Source organism: Hakea prostrata, chromosome 3 (genome assembly GCF_041222555.1).
Source record: "Hakea prostrata isolate BN-2017 chromosome 3, UWA_Hpros_2, whole genome shotgun sequence".
Classification (NCBI taxonomy): domain Eukaryota; kingdom Viridiplantae; phylum Streptophyta; class Magnoliopsida; order Proteales; family Proteaceae; genus Hakea; species Hakea prostrata.
Genome location: NC_142602.1, coordinates 13,131,798 through 13,152,566, shown reverse-complemented (window position 1 = coordinate 13,152,566; position 20,769 = coordinate 13,131,798). Strand labels below are relative to the sequence as shown.

General features: G+C 38.3%; 2 protein-coding genes and 2 non-coding genes across 4 annotated transcripts; all 4 read left to right on the top strand.

The window, feature by feature from the left end:
• The first annotated feature begins 932 nt into the window (after positions 1-932).
• On the top strand, positions 933-5,951 carry LOC149020892 (late embryogenesis abundant protein, group 2). Its single transcript, XM_089149114.1, has 3 exons — positions 933-2,268; positions 3,639-3,824; positions 4,596-5,951. Exons 1-3 carry the CDS (start codon positions 1,816-1,818, stop codon positions 4,872-4,874), a joined length of 918 nt encoding a protein of 305 aa, XP_089005240.1. The 5' UTR covers positions 933-1,815; the 3' UTR covers positions 4,875-5,951.
• A 675-nt stretch (positions 5,952-6,626) lies between these two features.
• Positions 6,627-6,721, top strand: LOC149020891 (small nucleolar RNA Z43). Its single transcript, XR_016172667.1, has one exon. It is a non-coding gene; the product is annotated as a small nucleolar RNA Z43 (small nucleolar RNA).
• Positions 6,722-7,098: 377 nt separating this feature from the next.
• Positions 7,099-7,191, top strand: LOC149020890 (small nucleolar RNA snR60/Z15/Z230/Z193/J17). Its single transcript, XR_016172673.1, has one exon. It is a non-coding gene; the product is annotated as a small nucleolar RNA snR60/Z15/Z230/Z193/J17 (small nucleolar RNA).
• A 4,103-nt stretch (positions 7,192-11,294) lies between these two features.
• Positions 11,295-20,761, top strand: LOC149020889 (protein disulfide isomerase-like 1-6). The gene is made up of 12 exons (XM_089149112.1): positions 11,295-11,848; positions 11,930-12,059; positions 14,605-14,770; positions 15,133-15,251; positions 15,526-15,606; positions 15,696-15,785; positions 15,881-15,952; positions 16,043-16,111; positions 17,261-17,341; positions 18,137-18,271; positions 20,027-20,080; positions 20,181-20,761. The coding sequence occupies exons 1-12, from the start codon at positions 11,331-11,333 to the stop codon at positions 20,298-20,300; spliced, it is 1,635 nt and encodes a 544-aa protein (XP_089005238.1). The 5' UTR covers positions 11,295-11,330; the 3' UTR covers positions 20,301-20,761.
• The last annotated feature ends 8 nt before the right edge of the window (positions 20,762-20,769 follow it).

Sequence of the window (20,769 nt, the reverse complement as noted above, 5' to 3'; positions counted from 1 at the left end):
CTAGGTTACGTGTACTTCAACTACATTTGTTTTTGCAGGGGGTAAATTCACTTCATTCAAAGGTGCTTTTGCTTTTAGACTTCTTCAGCTTTTAGACTTTTTGCTTTTGGTTCTTTCTTTTAAGTTGGTTGTCTATGCCTTTGGCCATGGCATGGAGAAATTCCTCACGTAATGCCACTGCTTCCTCCGTTAATACTTTATGCATACTGTAGCAAAGATTTAGTGGAACTGTGGAAATGGTTAGGATGAGAAGTCCACCATCACAAGAGGTAAAGCATACACCACTTTACCTCGATTGTGGGCTGCATTCGAGTTTAGTTTTATAAAATTCTTTCCGGACTTCCCAACTCACTGTCGTTACCTCTTTTCTCTTCCATTCCTAAAGCTTGTGGGTGTGGGTGGGGGTGGTTTGCAACGATATGGAGATTAAATTTCGAGGGGTGATTCAGTTAGTAAAAGATCAATGCTTCCACGTTCGGAGTTCGGGATTAAGAACGAAATTCTGCTATTTTTTTTTATTAGTTACATAAAATTCCCCTGAAGATGTATGAAGTACGCGTAAGCTCAATATGGTGACTATATTCAGGACTTCTTCACGGGTCTTTCTAATCCATTAAAGATTTAAGTTATTGCAATTCTCTATATAACCCAGCATACAGGAATTGTAGCTTTCTGAGTTTCCTTTTGACCTAAAACGATCAACTCTTTAGCTAATAAATTCATGAAGCGCTGGATTCTCAGGTTGATCACATGGTCGTGGCCAGAACGCGTGCACAGCTCGCAAGCGAAGGCTGCAACATTGCAATAGTTATTGAACAGCGGGCCCACACAGATGGGTTGATGTTGATCACAAGATCATGATTAGGTCAACAGGTGAGAGTGTTTTGACCCGCGAAGACCTTCTGGTACAAAATCTCCGTAGCAGAGAACAGGACACGATGAGATTATTAAGCTGCAAAAGTGTAATTAAACAGCACGTGCGACATTTTAATCTCTCACTCAGAGTTCCAGAAGCCTATAATGAACTCAATTAGTATCATCTGCCGACACTGGTTTCCAAGCCTAGGACTTTTGATGGGTTCGAGAGAGAAGTTCGATATCAGGTTCGGATCCGGACCTAGCTTGTTGCTTTCTTTACATATATCTGTCAATGGGGATTGCAGCCATTGCAGGGTTTCTCTGTTCTGTTTCCATGCACAGTTACAGTTAGAGAGCAGAGAGAGGTTGGGAGAAAGACCGAGAAATCCTGTGTCTGGACTCTGGAGTCACACTTCGAGAGTTGAAATTTCAAAAAAAAATCTTATCTTTTCTGTTGAACGTATCAAGAATTGGTTTCAGCCTTTTCTTTCTCCGTCCTTTCTTGCTGTGTTTCATTCCATCTGGATCTGAGTTTTGAGTCTGAATTTAGAGTTACTATAAATAATTGTTCAGAGTTGCTATTGCTTTTGCTTTTCTTCTCTTTGTCGGATTACAAAAATCTCGTTTTCCTGCGTGGAAGGATTCTAACGCTTTATTTATCTCTCTGCGGCAAGAGTTTGCAGAGAACCCAGCTATCCTCTTCTCTCCATCTTGGCAATCTCTATTTTGACAGTGGGTACAGGCTACAGTCTGTCATTCTCACTTTCGGTTTGTAATATCTGAATTGAAGTTTTACACTCTTGCTTCTGCAATTTTATTGTACTCTGAACTGACTCTTCGGGTTCTCAGTACTAGCTAAAACAGAGGATTTCGCTGTGGAAGTATTGACAATTCAACACTGGTGGGTTGATGGTGTTTGGATTCTTTTCTGTGGAGAACTGAGCTTACGTTTCAAAGATGATGCATGCCAAGTCTGATTCCGATGTTACAAGTTTAGCCCCTTCTTCGCCTTCAAGGCCAGTCTACTACGTACAGAGCCCTTCGAGGGATTCTCATGATGGTGACAAATCTTCGTCGATGCAGGCAACTCCAGTGTACAATAACAGCCCAACGGAGTCGCCTTCGCATCCATCTTATGGCCGTCACTCTAGGGCTTCTTCTGCGAGTCGATTTTCTGGGACATTTAGGTCTTCTTCTGGACGAAAGGGTAACCGAAAGAGAAACGATAAGGGTTGGCCTGAATGCAATGTGATTCAAGAAGAGGGGCCTTATGATGACCTATATGATAAGGGATATTCTCGGCGTTGCCAGGCTTTGATTGCTCTCTCGGGCTTCGTTATGCTTTTTACAGTGTTTTCACTCATCATCTGGGGTGCAAGCCGGCCTTACAGAGCAGAGGTTGTCGTCAAGGTAAGCCATGCTGGGTTCCTCACTCTTTGGACAATTATGAAGTTGTTCTATTTCAATGAACTAGAGAATTTGTTATCACAGAATAAAAATGGAAAAATCTTATCATCCTCTGTAAGATATCTGCAACAAGCTATCGTAAATCCATGGGTTTCTGCTTCATGTGGCTTGCAGGATTCAAGGAAAACGAGTTTCTGTTTATTTTTCCTCTTCATTTTTACGTTTCACTGTAACAGGAGAACAGGACATTGAAATTTGAATGTTGTTTCCTACCAATTTGGCATAATTAGAACACATGAAACATAGGAAAAGAACAAACAGAGCCAGTAACGTATGATGAGGATAATTTATTTAGTTAGTTATTTTCGTGAATGGTATATAGAGGTAGGTAAAGGGGAAGAGACCTAATCCCCTGGCCTGCTGTTTAATTTCTTGGCAGGAATCTATTTTCTCGAATTTCTTGTGATATATTTTAGTCTATTTTAATCTTAATTTGGCCTTTATTGCTTAAATATTGTTCTTGTCCTTTCTATCAGCAGAGACAACAATTCTTGTCCCATGTGGTCAGAAGGATGTCCTTTTCCCCGTCTGCAATTTTTAGGTTTCCTGCTTCATGGTTACTTAATTAGAGCCTCTGGTTATTATTTAGTTCTGATACGCTCTCAGATGAATTTTAAAGTGGACGTTGCTTGGGTGCTGCATAATTAATGTGCAGCACCTGCAGCTAATGGTCGAGACCGAGATTTCGATCTCAACTGTCCATTTTCGAAAAGTGTATTTCACACTTTTGCGAAAGGACCTCTTGACCGTTCGCAGTACAGTGCTGTTTAATGCACAGCACTGAAGTTGAGTCCTTTTAAAGTTGCAAAGATTTGCTTGTTTTCAGATCCAGAGATTGAAACTGAAGATTGGTCTTTCAGCACCAAACTCTGTTTAGCCAAATACCTGAAGAAAAAGAGCTATTTTATGATATCATCTTTACATGGATTTTTTTTGCCTTCAAATTTGATTTGGAGCTGGTACTTGTATCTTGGGATAGCCAAACTGAGTCGACTGTTGGGTCATAAATCATCTAAAAATTACGTTGATTACATTACTGGAAATATACATGGATGCTCTGCCTGCTTCTTTATTTATTCACAGTTAAGAAGCATCCATTTCAGAAAAAGCAAGAGTTTCAAGAACAATACATTTTTTTTGGGTGCATTGTATACCCAAATTTGGAATCAGATAAGCACACTTTAGAGATGTTTTGCTTCATTTCATCATTCTCTTTCTTCATTTTTTGGTGAATCGAAAGGATAATCTATTTTGCTTGAGTGGTCTTTGTCCTGTGATATATTGATTTCTAAAGGAGGATCCTGTTATTGCAGAGCTTAGCAGTAAGTAACTTCTATATCGGGGAGGGCTCGGACATGACTGGTGTACCGACTAAGATGCTGACTGTGAATTGTTCTTTGAAGATGAGTGTATACAATCCTGCTACATTTTTTGGCATTCATGTTAGTTCGAGCCCTGTGGATCTCATCTATTCAGAGATGACAGTTGCAACTGGCCAGGTGAGCATTTCGATTATGTCCACCATTTTGAGTTTCTATGACTCACTGAGATGAGACAGACATGATAGACCTGGAAACAGTCCATTTGGAAACAGGGGTAAGGTTGTGCAATTTTGACCCTTGCTAGACACTGCTAAAAATGGGGGGCTTGTTTTTCGGAAACTGGTCTGGTTCGAACAGCCTGATGAGCTACTTTCAGTTCCAGTCATTGACTGGTCTCAGCAACCAGTAAGTGGCAGGGATGATAGATGATTCAGTTGGGCACTTCCCCATAGTTTTCACTGAAATTCCTACTTGGAGTCAAGAGTGCTTTTTCCTAATAGCTTAACTATGACCTGATCATCATTAGTAGCCAGTCAGTTGGTAGCTATGACAACCTGGAATAAGTAGTTAATCTCAACTACCATCGAAGGGTAGCTCAGTTGGTAACATCAGCACCTCTTATTGAAGAAGAAGTTAGTCTCTAACAATCTTGAGAATCACAGATTGTTGCTTGGTTGAATTTGATGTTATTTAAAGTCACGTGTTATACATATAACGGCAACTCAGCCATTTCACTTACCAACTAATAGGATCAGTTACATGGGCCCTTACAGCAAATAGTTATGTGATTTTGAGTATTTAGGTTGTTAGAGATTATTTCCCAAGTATGGCTAGGATTCACCCCGTACCTGTATCCTGTAATGGGCATACAAACTCTAATAATCTATGTCTGTTATTTTGTATTAAGTATGAAACCTTTATAATTTCTTTGTGTTTTGATGATTGTAGTTGAAGAAGTATTATCAACCTCGAAAGAGCCACCGCACGGTATCGGTGACAATAGAAGGAAGTAAGGTTCCTCTATATGGAGCAGGGTCCAGCTTAGTAGTCTCCAGCAGTGGTGGAGGAGTTCCGATGAGGTTGGAGTTTCAAATCCAATCACGAGGGTATGTAGTGGGAAAGCTGGTGAAGACGAAGCACCGAAGACACATCTTTTGCCCGGTCGTCATTGATCCAAGTAAGACCAAACCCATTAAGTTCAAACACAATTCATGTAGATATGACTGAAAGTTCAGTCTACTTGGGGTCAAGCATGCTGCTCTATAGCAATCTTGGAACTACAGGGTCTGTGTTAGCCAAGTAATCCCTGAGAGTTTCTTTTGCCTAATTGTCAGTAGTTTGTATGGAGTGCAAGGAAGTGAATTTTTCAGTTGTAAGTTATTATGCAATAAGTTTATGTATAATGTGATATCTGAGGAAACAGATTTTGTTCGTTTTGATCCATGGATTGAAGCTGCACGATAAATTCGATCTCATCAACTGGAGGTCAATTAGTGAGTAAATATGAGCCAAGCATGTCTAGGGTTTGCCTTGACCAGTGACTTGAAAGTGAAAACCAAGGAAGAGTGCTGATAGGTGGAATAAGATCGTGGATTTAGAAATTGAGGTCATATTAGTCTTTACAACCAGTGCTGGTGGGATACTGGCTTGTGGAAATCTCCCAGGGAAGATAATCTCTTGATATCTTTTTTCAGTTTGGGGCTTTGTGCCCAAGGTGTGAAGTTTCGGCAAAATTCGCAAGTTCGCCACTAGGCAAACCCGGTGAATTTCACTAAGACTTCGCCGATATTTCCAGCAATAAATTTCGGAGCTGAGAGATTAATATTCATCAGGCCATCACTTGATCAAATCTATGTGTGCTACCATTAAGATTATCACGAAGAAGTTGCACAGAGCCCCCAATTATGGTGCAAAGATCGTCGCCGGTGAATCGAAAAAGACACGATGCAGAGGTCGGGCAAAGTAAGGAGAAGAAAATTTGCAAGTCAAATAAGCTCCGGTGGCTAATGCAAGAATCCAGAGAAGATGAGTTGCACAGATCTTCACGTCATGCTATTAGAGAAAACGGATAGGATTCATACGGTAAGGGAGAAGACGAATATCAACTTACGTTTTCCTTAGGCAAGATCCCTAACAACCGCGGAGAGTGGTGGTGTGTGGTGATTAGAGGCTTCAACATTTATGGCGATATTCGTCAATCGTAGGAAAATTGCTGCAAAAAATCAATTTTGGCAAGATATCTCCCGATATCTAGGTTGATTCGGTTTGGTCCTACAAGTAGATCATCGGTATTACAAAGTTCGTTGTTAAAGGACGACGAAGTGTCTGTTTAAGAATCGTTATACTAGGTAACACGCATTACAAAGTGTGGACTTCCATAGCCCCTAACACATAAGAAAGGAGAATCTAAATTCTCAATCGTTGGTGGTGAGAGGCACACCCTTAAAAAGTAAGAAAGCAAATGACTGAAATGATGGTAGATGGTAATGTTCAAAGCGTCGGCCCCAAAAAATATTTCCCCACTTACTGAAATGACCGAAATTTTGTGAATTTGCCGATTTGTTTTACCGTGTGTCGTGTTGTGTTTGTGCGGCTGTGCCATATGAAAGGAGGAAATGACGATTGTGACCTTTTTTTATATAACGATTATGAGGGTCGTACAAAAGGCCCACAAGAAAATAACTCTGATTGGGAATAGATGGCATTGATTAGAACAATACCAATCATCGGCTCAGATCTGTTCTCCAAAAGCATCCTCCATGATGAAAACCCTAATATCCTAATATCGAACCCTATTTGATTTTTTCAAGACGAAACCCTAGATTGCAGAACACTATAAATACACGGTCCCAAACAATTCAGGCTTAGATCAAGAGTTGAATGAGGGTGAGGCTAGTTTGCTTTGTGTTAGGGGCGTTAGGGTTTTACTCTGTAAGGGTTAGTATGTTTATGGATCGTAGCAGAGGAGGAATGGAGAGAAGACGATGACGACTTCATTGAATGGTCTCGTTCGTCGTAATGGCTGATCTGCCTTGCCGACCATCCTGTTATATCACCACCCATATTCTGAGTCTCTCTCTCTAGGTTCATGTCTTTTTTATTTTTATCATTTTTCTCTCAAGTTTTTGAGAATTTCCTCGATCTTTTCTTTGTCCAAACGACGTTTTCCTAGTTTCTGTTATTTTTTGGTTTAGTTTTGTTAGTTTGTGATTCTTCTGGCCGATGATTATAAATGATTAATAGACAAGCATATGTCTGAATCATTTGGTGTTGAAAACCTAATCTTCTCTATGAGGCCTCTTATCCTGTGCATTTATATCTACCAAAATCTTCTTGTTGATGTTTTGCTTGTGTTTGAATGAAGAACAAATTGGATTCGTCGTGATTTCTGAGAAACATCGTCTTTTGTCTCTTTCGTCCTTGTTTTTTTATTCTATTTTGTATTGTTTGGAAGAGTCGCGTGATGATTTGATTGCATAGTTCAGATGAATTGTCTCTGATTACATTGCAATAGAATGTCTTTCGCTCCTATCTGATGACTCTTCCCCTTACGCGTTGAACCTTTTAAAACACCAAGCAGAAGCCTTGTTGCTGGCCTATCTTTCTTCATTGATCCCTTTGAACCTTTTTCAGAAAAAATTCCGAGTTGAAGGACCCTGACATCAAAGTTCCGAACGGATAGAATTCGATTCAAATAAAAAATTCGAGTCATTATCATGCAACAGAGAACACAAATGCGACAAGGAAGTTTTCGTTTTTACGAAGAATCAAGAATTGATCATGGAGGAGCATAATCCTATTATTCAAATACTCGTACAATATACACCCCAGATTCTCTGCTGTGAACTTGTAACTTGACTAACTTCAGATGTGCTATTCTGCACCCATGATCACACCTTTTTTTAAAGGTTGAAATCAGAACTTACATTTGACCGACAAAAAAAGAAGAAATGAAATCAGAACTCAGAATTAACAATTCTCCGTTTCTCTTACTGGGGTTCTAAACCCCCACCCAACAGAAGAAAATTTTCATTTCCTATCTCTATGGGGAAGAGAAATTCTTTAACAGCGTCAAAATCAATACCCACAATGATCCGAATTATCAATTTTACCAAAATAAGGAAAAACATTCGGTTTTCCTCTTCACACCCTTGCTGTTTATCAAAGCCGAATGGAAATGGCTTATACTATGATCAGGGATGGTATGGTTGTATTATTCAATGAATGGACAAACCGAAATAAGTGAATGTTCTTTACATTCAATCCAATTCGAGTTTTGCCATGGAAAGAATTTTCTCTTCGCATAGAAAAACTCTGATTCAAATGAATGATATTGCATTGATAATGTACTGGACATTAGAGCTGTTTCATACTGAATAAATATGCATTATGAAATGAGGATAAAAAAAGAAAAGGGTAATTTTTGTCTGCACTACCTGAGGTTTGGTCTAGATCACTTTTAGTCCAGTTTAAGTTTTCTTTTGCTTATGATGCCCTTGTGGTTTTAAGAAATGATTAAATAAGAACACATTTAACAAAAATAGTTAGTTTAATAAATTTTATGACAAAATATCCTTGTGTTCTTTTTTTAAATTTTTTAAATTTTAATTTATTAAAATATATATATTATTCAATTAAATAAATAAATGAAAAGTTTTATCAAACTAATTCCCTCTCAAAACAATGGAGTTTGAAAACAAAAAGAATAGTTGTTCTGCAACTTCACAACTGGAACATACTTAGAATAAAGAATTTGTTATAAGATTGCAGCGAAAACCCTCATGGTTCCTCGAGGGTTCCTCGGGCGAGTTGACTGAGGAATCTCTAATATATCCGAATAGCAAATCCGATCCAAATAAATCAGCAAAATTTAGAAGAATTTAAATCCAACAAATTTGAGAAGGCATCCAACTCCGAACTCGAACGAAAATATCCGATTATTGATGATAATTGTCACTATTTACATTTTTATTATAAATTTCTAATCCGATTACATGCACGATCCGTTACATCTATTTTTAAAATTGTTAAATACTTACTTATCCGGATAAAATTTATCCGGTTGCTAGCGGCGGATCGGATATTTTCCGGTTATAAAAATTTTGGATACGGATACCCTTAGCGATGCGTTCGGGCGGTTTCGCCTCCATCCTCTTAGTCTAATTGTGGTTCTTCATTTGGCACGGCAGCACAAGAACAGGTATTTTGTGTTTAGAGCATCTTCCATGGCCGGTAACGATGACGTTGGTGGTGGTGCTGCTGGTGCAGCGAGCAAGGTAAAAGGGTATGGTGATTACGACGGCCGAGCAGGATTTTATATAGTTTTGAGAGACTTGAAAGGAGAGATTTTAAAAAGTTCTTCAAATATGAAGGAAGAAGGGTATGGATTCATGGATTAAAAGTTCTTCAATTAAGAGCTGGGAAAACTCGAAGCGTTTTCAGAGATGGGCAGAGTCCACATGCATTGTATTTGTGTCGGAATCTGATTCGTAGTGATAGGCATGATGGGTCTTTTTCAGGTGCTGGTTTGGAATGTCTCGGAACAAGATTGGTTGGATTTCCATATAACGGTGTTGTGCACTTCTGCACTTTTGCTTATAAGATCATCGGCAACAATGTTGCTGCCCTTGGTAGTGGCAGTGGGAGTGGCTGGGCTGTTGTTGACGACCACAATAAGATCTCAATCGGCGATGCTTATCATCTGCATCCCTTGGTAGAGGTGCTGGTGGTGGGATCACAATTTCATCCATCTGTGCAAGTTGAACCCCCGCTTCCTTGTATCCGCGTATCGAATTCGAGCCTCTTCCCCTTTTGCTTTCGCCTCCACATCCATTTCCATCAAGGGAGGGATCAAAACTTATATCGAAGAGCCACATGATAGATTTAAAGTATACCATTTGTCTTCCTCCTTCCGTTGTGAAGTTGCAGAGCCAATGTTCTTTATTTTTTAACAGTCAAGAATTAGTTTGGTAAAGTTTTTTGTTTATTTATTTATTATTTATTTGTTTTGATAGTATCTATTTCAATAAATTAAAACTAAAATATAAAAAAAGAAGTCTAAAGGACACAGGGGTATTGTTGTCACAAAATTTATTAAATTAACTATTTTTGTTAAGTATGTCTTTATTTAATCATTTTTTAAAACCACATGAGAGGCATATGCAAAAGAAAATTTAAACTGGACTAAAAGTGACCTGGACCAAACCTCAGGGTCTAGATGAAAATTATTCAAAAGAAGAAGATAGATTTGAATATATTTGGTATGGGATTGATATTGTGTGGGACATTGGCTTTATGCCAAATTGACACTCTTAATTTATCTGTTAGAATTAAGGGTGTCAATCGGTATGGTTTCGGTAATTCGGTACGGTTTTAGTGCGGTACCAATTTTGAATACTGAAAACCAGAACCATACCGTACTGAATTTAAACGGTACGGTACTGTTTCAATATTTACAAAAAACGGTTTGGTACGATTTCGGTATTAAATTGGTAAGGAAAACGGTTTAAACACGGTATCTAGTGCAGTACAATTTTGTACGAATGAACTTATGCTACTTTTGTTATTAGTTCATTAAGATCCTAATGAAATTGTGATTAACCATTCGATATAATTTGAAATTAACATAGATAAAGCAAATAAATCTAATTAATAGAGACAAAACAAATAAATCTAAGAAAAGAAATGAATGATGAAACGAAAATTTGAAATAGGGAATTAGGGATAGGGAAAGGTTAAGTGTTTTAATTGTAAAATTACAATTTATATCTCTTAATTTGGTATGGTACCAATTCGGTACGGTTTCGGTACGTAGCGACGGTATGAGTACCTAAAACCTAAACCATACCGAAGAAATTCAGTTTCGGTACGTACCGTACCAAATTTTGAACGGTACGGTGCGATTTTAGACGGCGCGGTTCGGTACGGTTAAACGGTTTCGGTACGCAATTGACACCCTTAACCAGAATTAGACATGAAAAGCAGCAAAACATGTAATTTAATTCTTGTTTTTCTTCTATTTATATATTTTCGCAATATGGAATTATTGGAATAATTGAATATATTGGCAGAAAAGTATACTTACTTTTTTCGATAAAACCAAATCAAGATCATGAATTATGAGAGAGGAACCTGGCAAGCAGTGTTGCCTGTACCACCGTAGGAACAAGTTTTCCTTTTTCCTGATGAAGTAGAAACTTCAAAAATCATGGCTAAAAGTGTAGAACTCCTGAGAGTATTTTCACCTTCCATAATGTAACAGGCTAACAGCTACTGAGTGTGTAACATTCATTTCGAACCCAAAAAAGTTCACTTATTAGTTATTACCGTATTAGTGTGAATTACTGATTTGGGTTTCAAGTTTTGCCAAATTTAATGGTTTCTACTTGCTATACTTTTTTTTTTTTTGGGTAGAATACTTGCTATACGTTTGGAAAACTAAAAATTGCTTAAATTGCTGCTTGATCTGCGGTGGCTGCACTTTAATCACATTATAAATCTCACTTCTTCCTTTCATTTCGTCTCAGCTGTAGACTTGTAGATTCCCAACTCTTCGAACGGTGCCAAAGAGAATCCAATTGCCGAATTGTTCGAAACTCTGCACAGGAAACAGATCTTTCTCGGGATTTGCTGGTGTATTATTGGTGAAAATTCTTCAAATTGATTTGGGCATTGGTCATTACCATGGTTGTCACAAAACCCACTTTCAGATACCTCTTTTTAGCCGTTGCTCTCCTGTTACTCGCTTGTTTCATCTTCTCCATCTCGGCATCTGAGTCAGCGACAAATGCTGATGACGACGATGATTCTGAAGGTTTAGAAGAGTTATTAGCGTTGGATGAAGAAGAACAACAACAGCATAAAGACGACCCTCAAGTACGATCCTCTGATGCTGAGATTCTGTCCAAGGCGCAGAGAATCGTTCTGGAACTCAACAATGACAACTTTAAGCGGGTTATCGATAGTAATGAGCTCGTTATGGTTTTGGGTTATACCCCTTGGTGTGCAAGAAGTGCAGAGCTGATGCCTCAATTCGCTGAGGCCGCAACGATGCTTAAGGATGTGGGCAGTTCCCTTTTGATGGCTAAATTCGATGCAGAGCGGTACCCTAAAGCGGCTTCTAAACTTGGCATCAAAGGCTACCCTACTCTGCTTCTGTTTGTCAACGGGAGCTCTCAACCATATACTGGTGGATTTACTGCGTAAGTTTTTCTCTATTGTACGTTTTGACCTACCAGTTCTGCTGCTTTATTTTTCGCTTCTTTTGGGTATTCGTTTTGCAGGGAGGAAATAGTGATTTGGGCAAGGAAGAAAACTGGCGCCCCCATTATTAGATTGCACTCCATAACCGAGGCTGAACAATTTCTCAAGAAACATCCATTGTTTGCCATTGGTTTATTTGGGAAATTTGAGGTATCTAACCTTTGGTTTACAAAGGAAATTATTCACATTTACCAATGAATTTATAAATATCCAATTTTGAACAGACAAATGTTGTTTCTGTTTTGTTTTTTTCTGGGCTTTCACATATTCCATCATATTCACTTCGTAGACTCTTTGGAAGATCCTAATTCTCACTCCATTTTCTTTTACTGAAATTTCCTCTCATGGTGATTATTGTGGTTTGTGCTCCCACTAATGCAAGAGAGCTCCATGTAGCACAAAAAGAGTGCAAACCAGAAATAGTTTGGGCCCTGAAAATCTTTGGCTAGAATGAACTCCCTGAATAGATAAAGCAAAAGGAAGAAGGATATGGCTGAACCATCCCATTCTGTTGTTTTGATGAAGTGTGTAAACTTTTTTTTTGGATGAATAAATAATTAAATTAAACGAAACACTGAAATACAAGATGGATCCAAAGGGAGAGGATCAACGAGAGGGATGTAATTGGGAGTTGAGCCCCAAGGATACAACAATGAGCCTGTTCCTTGGGGAATCAACAACCGGGGGATGGGGAATAGTGAAAATCCTAGCTGAAACATCAAAGTGGATAGCATTCCAAATCAAATCAATAGAATGCGATTTGGATGTCCAACGCTTGAGATTACGCTCCCACCACAGATGGTGGATCATCGCACAAAAAACAAGTCTACCGATCCGGTCACAAATATAGGTACCGAAAGTTACTCAAAACCTAAGAGCATTCATGATCAAATCTAAATGAGCGACGAGAGTGGGGCCAAATGGAAGCAAGGTCTTTTCTCCAAAGGGAACTAGATAAAGGGCAAGAGAAGAACAGATGCTCAATGTCCTCAGTACCATTCCAACAAAAGATAAAGTTGGGATAAGCAAATATATGACGGCTAATAAGGAAAGCTTGGGTGGGGAGAGCTAGGTTAAGGGCACGCCAAAGGGTAAGGGAATGATAGGGAATATGACATTTGAACCAAACCAAGGGGGCCAAGGGGGGAGGGAGAAATGGTACGAACTAAGTTCCAAGTAGAAGATGTGGGGAAGGATTTTGTGGAGGAGGGGAGCCAAACTAATGTATCATGGGTGGAGGGTAAAATGGTGAGAAGGGAGTTCTAAACTTGTGTGAGACAATGATGGGGGAGATGGTCCCAGGAACCGTAAGAGATGAATGCCGAGAGAGGGGTTGATTTGGGAATGTGGGTCTCGTAGACAGTGTGAGGAGGGAAAAGTGTAAAGAGAATACCCATCGGATTCCACGGATCAAGCCAAAAGGAGGTCGAGGAACTAGAGGAGACATGGGTGGTGATGGCAGAGAGAGCTCTAGGTCCTAGGAGGAGAAGCTTCCTCCAGATCCAGGAAGGGTTAGGAGGTATAGGGGTAGTCCAGAAGGAGTTAGATTTGAGGAGAGAAGAGTGGACCCAATCAACCTAGATGGAGTCATGTTGAGAAACAAATTTTCAAATGAGCTTGAGCAAAGCATCAAAATTGACCTCTTGAATCCAGCAAATTCCAAGGCCCCCCTCAGATTTAGGTTGACATATATTAGATCAACTGATGGGGCGAAGGAATCGAGAGGATTCCTGGCCCTTCCAGAGAAAGGCACAAAAGAGGGATTCCATTGCCGAAGAGATAGACTTAGGGATTGGGAAGATAACACACCAATAGAGATAGGAGGATTAGAGGACAAACCAGATGAGCTTGACCCTACCAGCAAAAGAGAGGAGTTTACTTTTTCATAATTGAAAACTCTTGCGAATGTGATCAAGCATAAGGGAGCAATGGTGCTGAGAGAGCCTACCAGAGATAAGAGGAAAACCAAGGTAAATGACAGAGATTTATGGGTAAGGGGTGAAATCCTAAAAATGGATTCCAATCACGGATCAAATAGTTTTTAGGATGAATCCAGATTTTTCCACAACCAAACATTTAATTTTATAAATTATGACTCCATAGGTTTGAATTCTAACCTAGATTTGAGATCTCTAGGAGATTAGAGCACAGAGGATTAGACACCCTGGAAAGAAAGAGAATAGATTTTTCAAGATTCACCTTGAGACCAGAGATAGATTCAAAAAAGGAGAGAGCTGAAATGATGGAAGAGATAGAGCTATGGTCAGCTTTGGAAAAGATCATGATGTCATCAACAAAGGCGAGAGTGTGTAAACTTATTTACCCTTCCTGCTCCATTTTTCTTGCTACTCGCCACTCCCAGTATTGTCTTTGATTTTGCCAACTATATTAAACTCCTTTCAGAGCTACCGGAAAACCTTCATCAGAGGAGGGATTTTCTTCACAAATTGATGCTTGTGATGTTGTTTTAGAGGAGGAAGCATTCTAACTACGCCTTTTATCATGTGTGCATTACGTTTCAGAGTAGTTAAGTTGATTGGTTAGTCATAGTTATGGGCATTCAAAGACTAGCAAGCATCCTGTTCTTCTAATTACAAATGTGCCACTGTTCAAATGACATGGGCAGTTAGCTGTCCACTAGCTTTGTTGTTGTATATTTCCCAAATTTGTTTAGTTGTGATGAAATATTTTTCAGGGTCCTGACTATGAAGCATTTGTGGAAGCAGCAAGTGAGGGAAATGATATCCAGTTTGTGGAAGCTTCCAGTGTTGAGGTTGCCAGAGTTCTTTTCCCAGATATTGCAGCTAGCAATCTTTTCCTTGGTCTTGTCAAAAGTGAGCCTCAGAGATATGCCCAATTTGGTATGTCAAGACTGTTTTTTAATGTAATCCACTTCTTCAATTTTCCACAATTTCATTTGTTGTTGATTAAGTGCAAGGGTGATGGTATGATCTCAAAGTGCCTGCTTACTTGCTTTTAATATTTCTCAATTGTGGTATTTAATTCTTAACTTGTGGGCTGATTTACTATTTCAAGTGCTTAAAGTTTTCTTGTTTCTCCTGTGGTGGGTGAATATTATTTTGCACTCTTAAGTAGCTAAAGGAAACAAAATAATAATACTTTTTCAGGTACAAAGCTAGGTCCATCCCCCAGCGGCCCAGGCGGATAGCTGGTTTAAGCCTTACAATACTTACAGTTCCTAATTATTTTTTTGGTATTGCAGAAGACACCTTCAAAAAGGAGAGAATATTGGAGTTCTTGGAATATAACAAGTTTCCGCTGGTTACAGTGCTGAATGAACTTAATTCAATGAGAGTGTTTTCCAGTCCCATCAAACTCCAGGTTGCTAATTTTTTTTCCATTTTAAGCTTTATTTTTCCGTTTGTAATTTTTCAAAATCACTGTCTTAGTTGTCTATTTTAATATAGACATGTCTTTGTACAATAATATCTGACAGTCAACCCACAGAACATCAAGGACACTTTTATAGATAACCCAAGAACCTTACATTGAGATTTTTATTTGAAGATCCATCCTAATTAATCTCAAGTTCTTATTGTTGTGATTAAAAAGCATTTTAGGAGTATTTTTTTTAAGGCCTTCAATTTTTGTCCAGGTTTTCATCTTTGCAAGAACTGATGAGTTCAAAAATCAGAAGGAGCTTCTTGAGGACGTTGCAAGAAAGTTCAAATCAAAGGTCTTTAATATTACCTATGTCAAAATTCATCATAGTTACCACTTATGCTTCAATATTTTGTACTTCTACTAACAGTTTTCTGGAACCAGATACTGTTTCTATATGTAGACATTGCAGAGGACAATCTCGCAAAGCCCTTTTTGACATTATTTGGGCTTGAAGAATCAGAAGGGACCATTGTGAGTTTTCCTGGCTTGTTCAAATTTCACTTCATACTAATCGCCTCTGGAGGAATCTAATTTATTTAAGTTATATCCTTATGTTGTGCAAACAGGTCGCAGCTTTTGATAACAATGTTGCCTCAAAGTACTTGTTGCAATCAGATCTAACAATGAGCAGTTTAGAGGTAAAATTCCTGCCCCATGGGTTTTTATCATTCGGGAGTATCAATTCAGGCAGCTACGGCTTCACCCTCCTCTTTCTCACTCTGTTTCAGGAATTCTGCTCAAGGCTTCTACTGGGTACTCAGCTACCTTTCTTCAAATCAGAGGCTATACCAGATAATGTAAGTAACACCTGTTGTTATTTTTCTCACCTTCAGAAAATGAGCACAAGCCTTGATGGATGGGCATATGTTGAGTAGCCGCATACCCTAAAGTTAGGTTGCATTCCTTCTTCTTGGATATTTTCTAGCAACACATAAAACCCTCATGGAGAGAAGTTTGTTTGATTGGTCATTGACTTCTTACTTTTCTGTGGCCTGGTTTAATTTTGCAGATGGAAAGTTGAGTTGTTTTTTCAACATTATTATATTTGATAGATGGTGTTAGTTTTTAGGAGTCTCTTTTTTTTGTTTTTTTGTTTTTTTGTTTTTTCCTTTCAAGTTTTTATGTGCATAGTTGAATTGAATGGATATTTGGAAGACCACGATGTTAATACTGTAATGCATGGAATAACAAACGGCCCTTTGTTGTGAATAAAGTGAAAATTTACTATCAAAGAATGAGAAAGGAAAAAATTCAACGATCACATAACTACAAATGCTCTTCAACCTGTGGTGCAGCAGATCCCTGAATAGGATATTTCACCAAAGGCATATTGGCCTTACAGCACAAGCTTGGCTAACGCATCTCTTATGGAATTTCCCCTCTGGCATTTGTCACCTTATCATTGAATTTATGATAATTTGCTTTTGTTGTATGATCATTTCCATTTCTTCCATCTGGTTTCTGTCACCTTGTCAGTGAATTTCTTCCATATCCTGATGTCCTGCTTTCAGCCTTCACTTTGTCTGTACATTTGTTTTTTCTTTGTGTAAAAATAGAAAAAGAGAATAGGAAAACATTCTATCAAAGACTGAATTACCCTTGTGGATTCCTTTTTGTTGCTAGTAATTGTTCATGCTTAGCCAAAAATAAGGGTCCTGGTACTGATTTTGTTATTCAGTGCGTTCTTGTTTCACTTTTCCCTCAATCCAATACTAACTGCACTAAACTTGTTGGTTTTGTCTCTGTAATGCTTCTGCTTCCCTGTTGATTAATTTTATTCAATTGAGATTTTTATGTCTACTGGGCTTTCAAGAGTTTTGTCACTACTTTCTGAGTTTCCAAGGTTTGCTTGGATGACCCAATTTTGAATATGGGAACTTGCAGAATATTTGATGACATATATTAACTAATCATGGGTCAATGACTTGTGCTTTTTAATACTGCAGGAGGGTAAAATTGTCCAGACTGTGGTGGGAAGGACATTTGATGACATTGTTTTAAACAGTCCAGAGAATATTTTTCTAGAGGTATGTTTGTTGGGCTTTAACTGGTCTGTTCTTCTATTCTGAATGTGCCATACATTGGACATTCTTTATTTCTTTTGAGAATAGTTGTTTCAGTAAATACATAACCAAGAATTTGAGGTTCTGTATGGGAGGTTGGTCGTTTGCAGCCTATGTCTGGATTATATAGTCCAGACAAGGGATTAGCTGATCCAATATAAGAGGCCTGTAACTCTAATTTATCTCCCAATACTGGGTTGGTATATCAGACTAGTCTAGGTGGATGTGCTTCTAGCATAGTGGTGGGCAGCCTCCTATGTAGAGGCAGTTAGTCCAAGGAGGTCATGGGTTCGAAACTCTGTCCCTCCTCCCCCCGGGCCTGTGGGCCCCCAGTCGCTATGATTGGTCTACTGATGACCAAAAAGAAAAAGAAGGGAAAAAAAAAGAAAAGATTATCCAGATTAGCAAATGTCCTGTACATTGACCAGAGAGTTCAAAACCTATGCGGCTATGCCTGAAGTCAAGCTGTTAATAACTGGATGTAGTTTTACCAGAAAAGGAAAAGTAACTGGATACAGCAAGGGGTTCTTATGTTATTCTCTCCCTCCCCCTCCCAGTTTAGATGGCAAGGTTGAACACTGAGATAAGAGCTAAGTTCTGAACTTGAGCGTCACATTAATCAGGTTTGATTTGGGATGGGTGTTGGCTGGTTGAGGCTGGATTACCACCTCTATGCTTAGACTTTATGTTTAAAAGTTATTTTAGGCTATAGTTTTGTATACTGTCTAATTAATTGTTTGCTATTTTGTCACTTGGAAGGTTCATACACCTTGGTGCATGGACTGTGAGAAAACGAGCAAACAGGTAGAGAAGCTAGCTAAACACTTCAAAGGGTTGAATAGTCTGATTTTTGCAAGAATAGATGTTTCTACAAATGAACATCCGAAACTACAGGTATGTGATTCTTATGTATTACAAGTTAGGATTAGGAACTTGCAGATAGCACCATGGAAATTAAAGATGTTTTCTTTCATGATGTGGTTACTATGGTAAAAGGTGTCCTCAAGGTCTCATGCCCGAAAATCATTCTTGTTGCTCAAATATTGCTGAAGTCTTATGGATGTGTTGTCAATTTTCATCCAACTATAAGTCCTGCAAATTTCCTGTTTTGGAGCTATAAAGCTTTGAAGTTTATTTTAAAATTCAACCTTGCCAATTCCAATTTGACCAATTAATACAAGTTTAGAAGTGCAACCCGTAATGTAGCATATATCCAATCATCCTATCTGACTGGTCAAGCCCTCCAAGTGGCTCATCAGGATAGTATTATGTTAGCGGCCTATGTAAATGATAATTATATAAGGGATTTTCGTATTGGCAACTCTTAAGGTGTCAAATAACTTATAACCATACTTTTGTACCCTCTTAGTTCAACACCCTTGTCCTTTGAATGGGGTCAAAAGTGTCATTTTATAGTTGTACTTGAAACATGTAATAGGTGATGACTTCTCTTAACATTGATGTCGTGCTTTTAAATTATTCTGACATATATATTTTTCCTTAAAGAAATTTTGAGATAAAGGACATTAGGGTTGCAACATCAAATACTCCTATAAAGGTGTCATTCAGATTTTTGATAATAGATAGCTTACATCTTATATCTGATTACTTTTATTAGGCTCTATTAGGCATGAAACTGTAGCATCAATTGAACCAAAAAAAGAAAGAAACTGTAGCATCAATTACCCCCATGCTGAGGCAAAGGAATAACACATGCCTGCTTTACTGAGGATTGCTAAAAGGAGGAGCCACCAATCAAGGTGAATATGAGCATCTGCAAGCTCGTTAATGGTCCTTACTGATGATGTACAAATCACAACCCTGACCTTAATTTCATTCTAAAGTGGCAACTACTAGCTGTTTGAAATGGAAGTACATACAGGTATATGAATGGAAGCAGAGGTTGCTTCTTACTTGTTATGGTTACAAGATATGACCAATGAATGTCTATATATATAGATGTGTACCTTGTCAGATAAAACCCAAATCATTCTGCATTAGAGTTTCTAGAATAGGTATTTTTTTGACAATGGCTTGAAATATATGAGTATTTGCTAACTACTGACTACCCAAGTATAATCTGTTACTTTTTGGGATTAGTATGAATAAAATTTCAGAACCCAGCATCTGACAATATGGAATTAGTCTACAATTCTGCTTAATATGACTATCATCTGTGTCCTTGACATATCATACTCTGGATTCTGGCAGATTTAAGTACATTCTTCCTGTCGGTTTAAAGATGTTATAGTGAATTAAACTGACTGAGACCACCACACAGCACTAAGATTTTAAACCTTTCAATGAAGAGTTCTGAATAATCAACTGCCTAGTACTTAACTAGGTAATACGTTGATGAATATTCAAGTGATTGTCCATTTTGCTCCTTGAAGGGTTTCTCAAGTTTTCCTTTGACAAGTAGCAAGATTTTACTGATGGGCTTGGCAAGAAAAATGAGTGCCTGATCAACTCTTCGCAACATTTTGAAAATTTTCATTGGGCATATTTGGTTTAACAGTTCTGTAGCTAATTAAGAAACTGAGTTTGTGCATGAGAATGGTACCTAAGCTATTGTTTTAATAAAATAATGAGACAAAGGTTACGAAAGACAAAATGAACAGTGATGCTAAACTGATCTTGATTTTGCAGGTCACTGGATACCCGACGCTGTTGTTTTATCCGTCAACTGATAAATCAAATCCGGTAATAATGACATTGAACAATCAGTATGAATTGTTGCCCCCCCCCCCTCTCTCTCTCTCTCTCAAAGAATTGCATGGCCTGAAATCCATTGCTTTTGCAGATCAAACTACCTTCCAAATCTAGCTTGAAGGACTTGGCAGCATTTATCAAAAAGAATGTAAGTGGTGCTGAGGATGATACAAGACTTACTCATGATCAACCGAAGAAAGATGAATTATGATATTGATGCCTTTTCAACTGAAAGCACTGATTTGTCTTTCTTTTTCTTTTTTCTTTTTGAGGGGCTGGGGGTTGAAACTCACTGATTTTCAAACCCTGGAAAATTTTCATCTACCATCGAGATTAGAGTTTGGTTGTAGGAACTCAGGGAATTTATAGTATTATTTAATGCATACAAGTTGCATAAGTAACCTGTATGCTTCCATATACTTGAATAGAGGAAGCAACGTTTGCTAGTATTCTTATTTTTTTTGGTAGAAACATTTGCTAGTACTCAGCATTGTAAATTTTACACAGTTTGATAAACACCTCATTATTAGTGCTTGAAAGGTCTACATTGATCTGTCATTATAACTATTTGGTAGGAAAAATGGTACTCTGTTGCATGCTTATTCTTGCATTTCAGCCCAGACATAGCCGGGAGGGAAAATGACTGGCTTGTCCCCATGAAAATTCATGGGTTTATTGGT

What these genes read in the sequence shown, in the direction of transcription:
- LOC149020892 (XM_089149114.1), top strand. Translation starts at nt 1,816, where the DNA reads ATGATGCATGCCAAGTCTGATTCCGATGTTACAAGTTTAGCCCCTTCT. An exon ending in GAGCAGAGGTTGTCGTCAAG is followed by an intron (nt 2,269 to 3,638) that starts GTAAGCCATGCT and finishes CTGTTATTGCAG; the next exon opens with AGCTTAGCAGTAAGTAACTT. An exon ending in TGACAGTTGCAACTGGCCAG is followed by an intron (nt 3,825 to 4,595) that starts GTGAGCATTTCG and finishes TGATGATTGTAG; the next exon opens with TTGAAGAAGTATTATCAACC.
- LOC149020889 (XM_089149112.1), top strand. Translation starts at nt 11,331, where the DNA reads ATGGTTGTCACAAAACCCACTTTCAGATACCTCTTTTTAGCCGTTGCT. An exon ending in TATACTGGTGGATTTACTGC is followed by an intron (nt 11,849 to 11,929) that starts GTAAGTTTTTCT and finishes TTCGTTTTGCAG; the next exon opens with GGAGGAAATAGTGATTTGGG. An exon ending in TCAGAGATATGCCCAATTTG is followed by an intron (nt 14,771 to 15,132) that starts GTATGTCAAGAC and finishes TTGGTATTGCAG; the next exon opens with AAGACACCTTCAAAAAGGAG.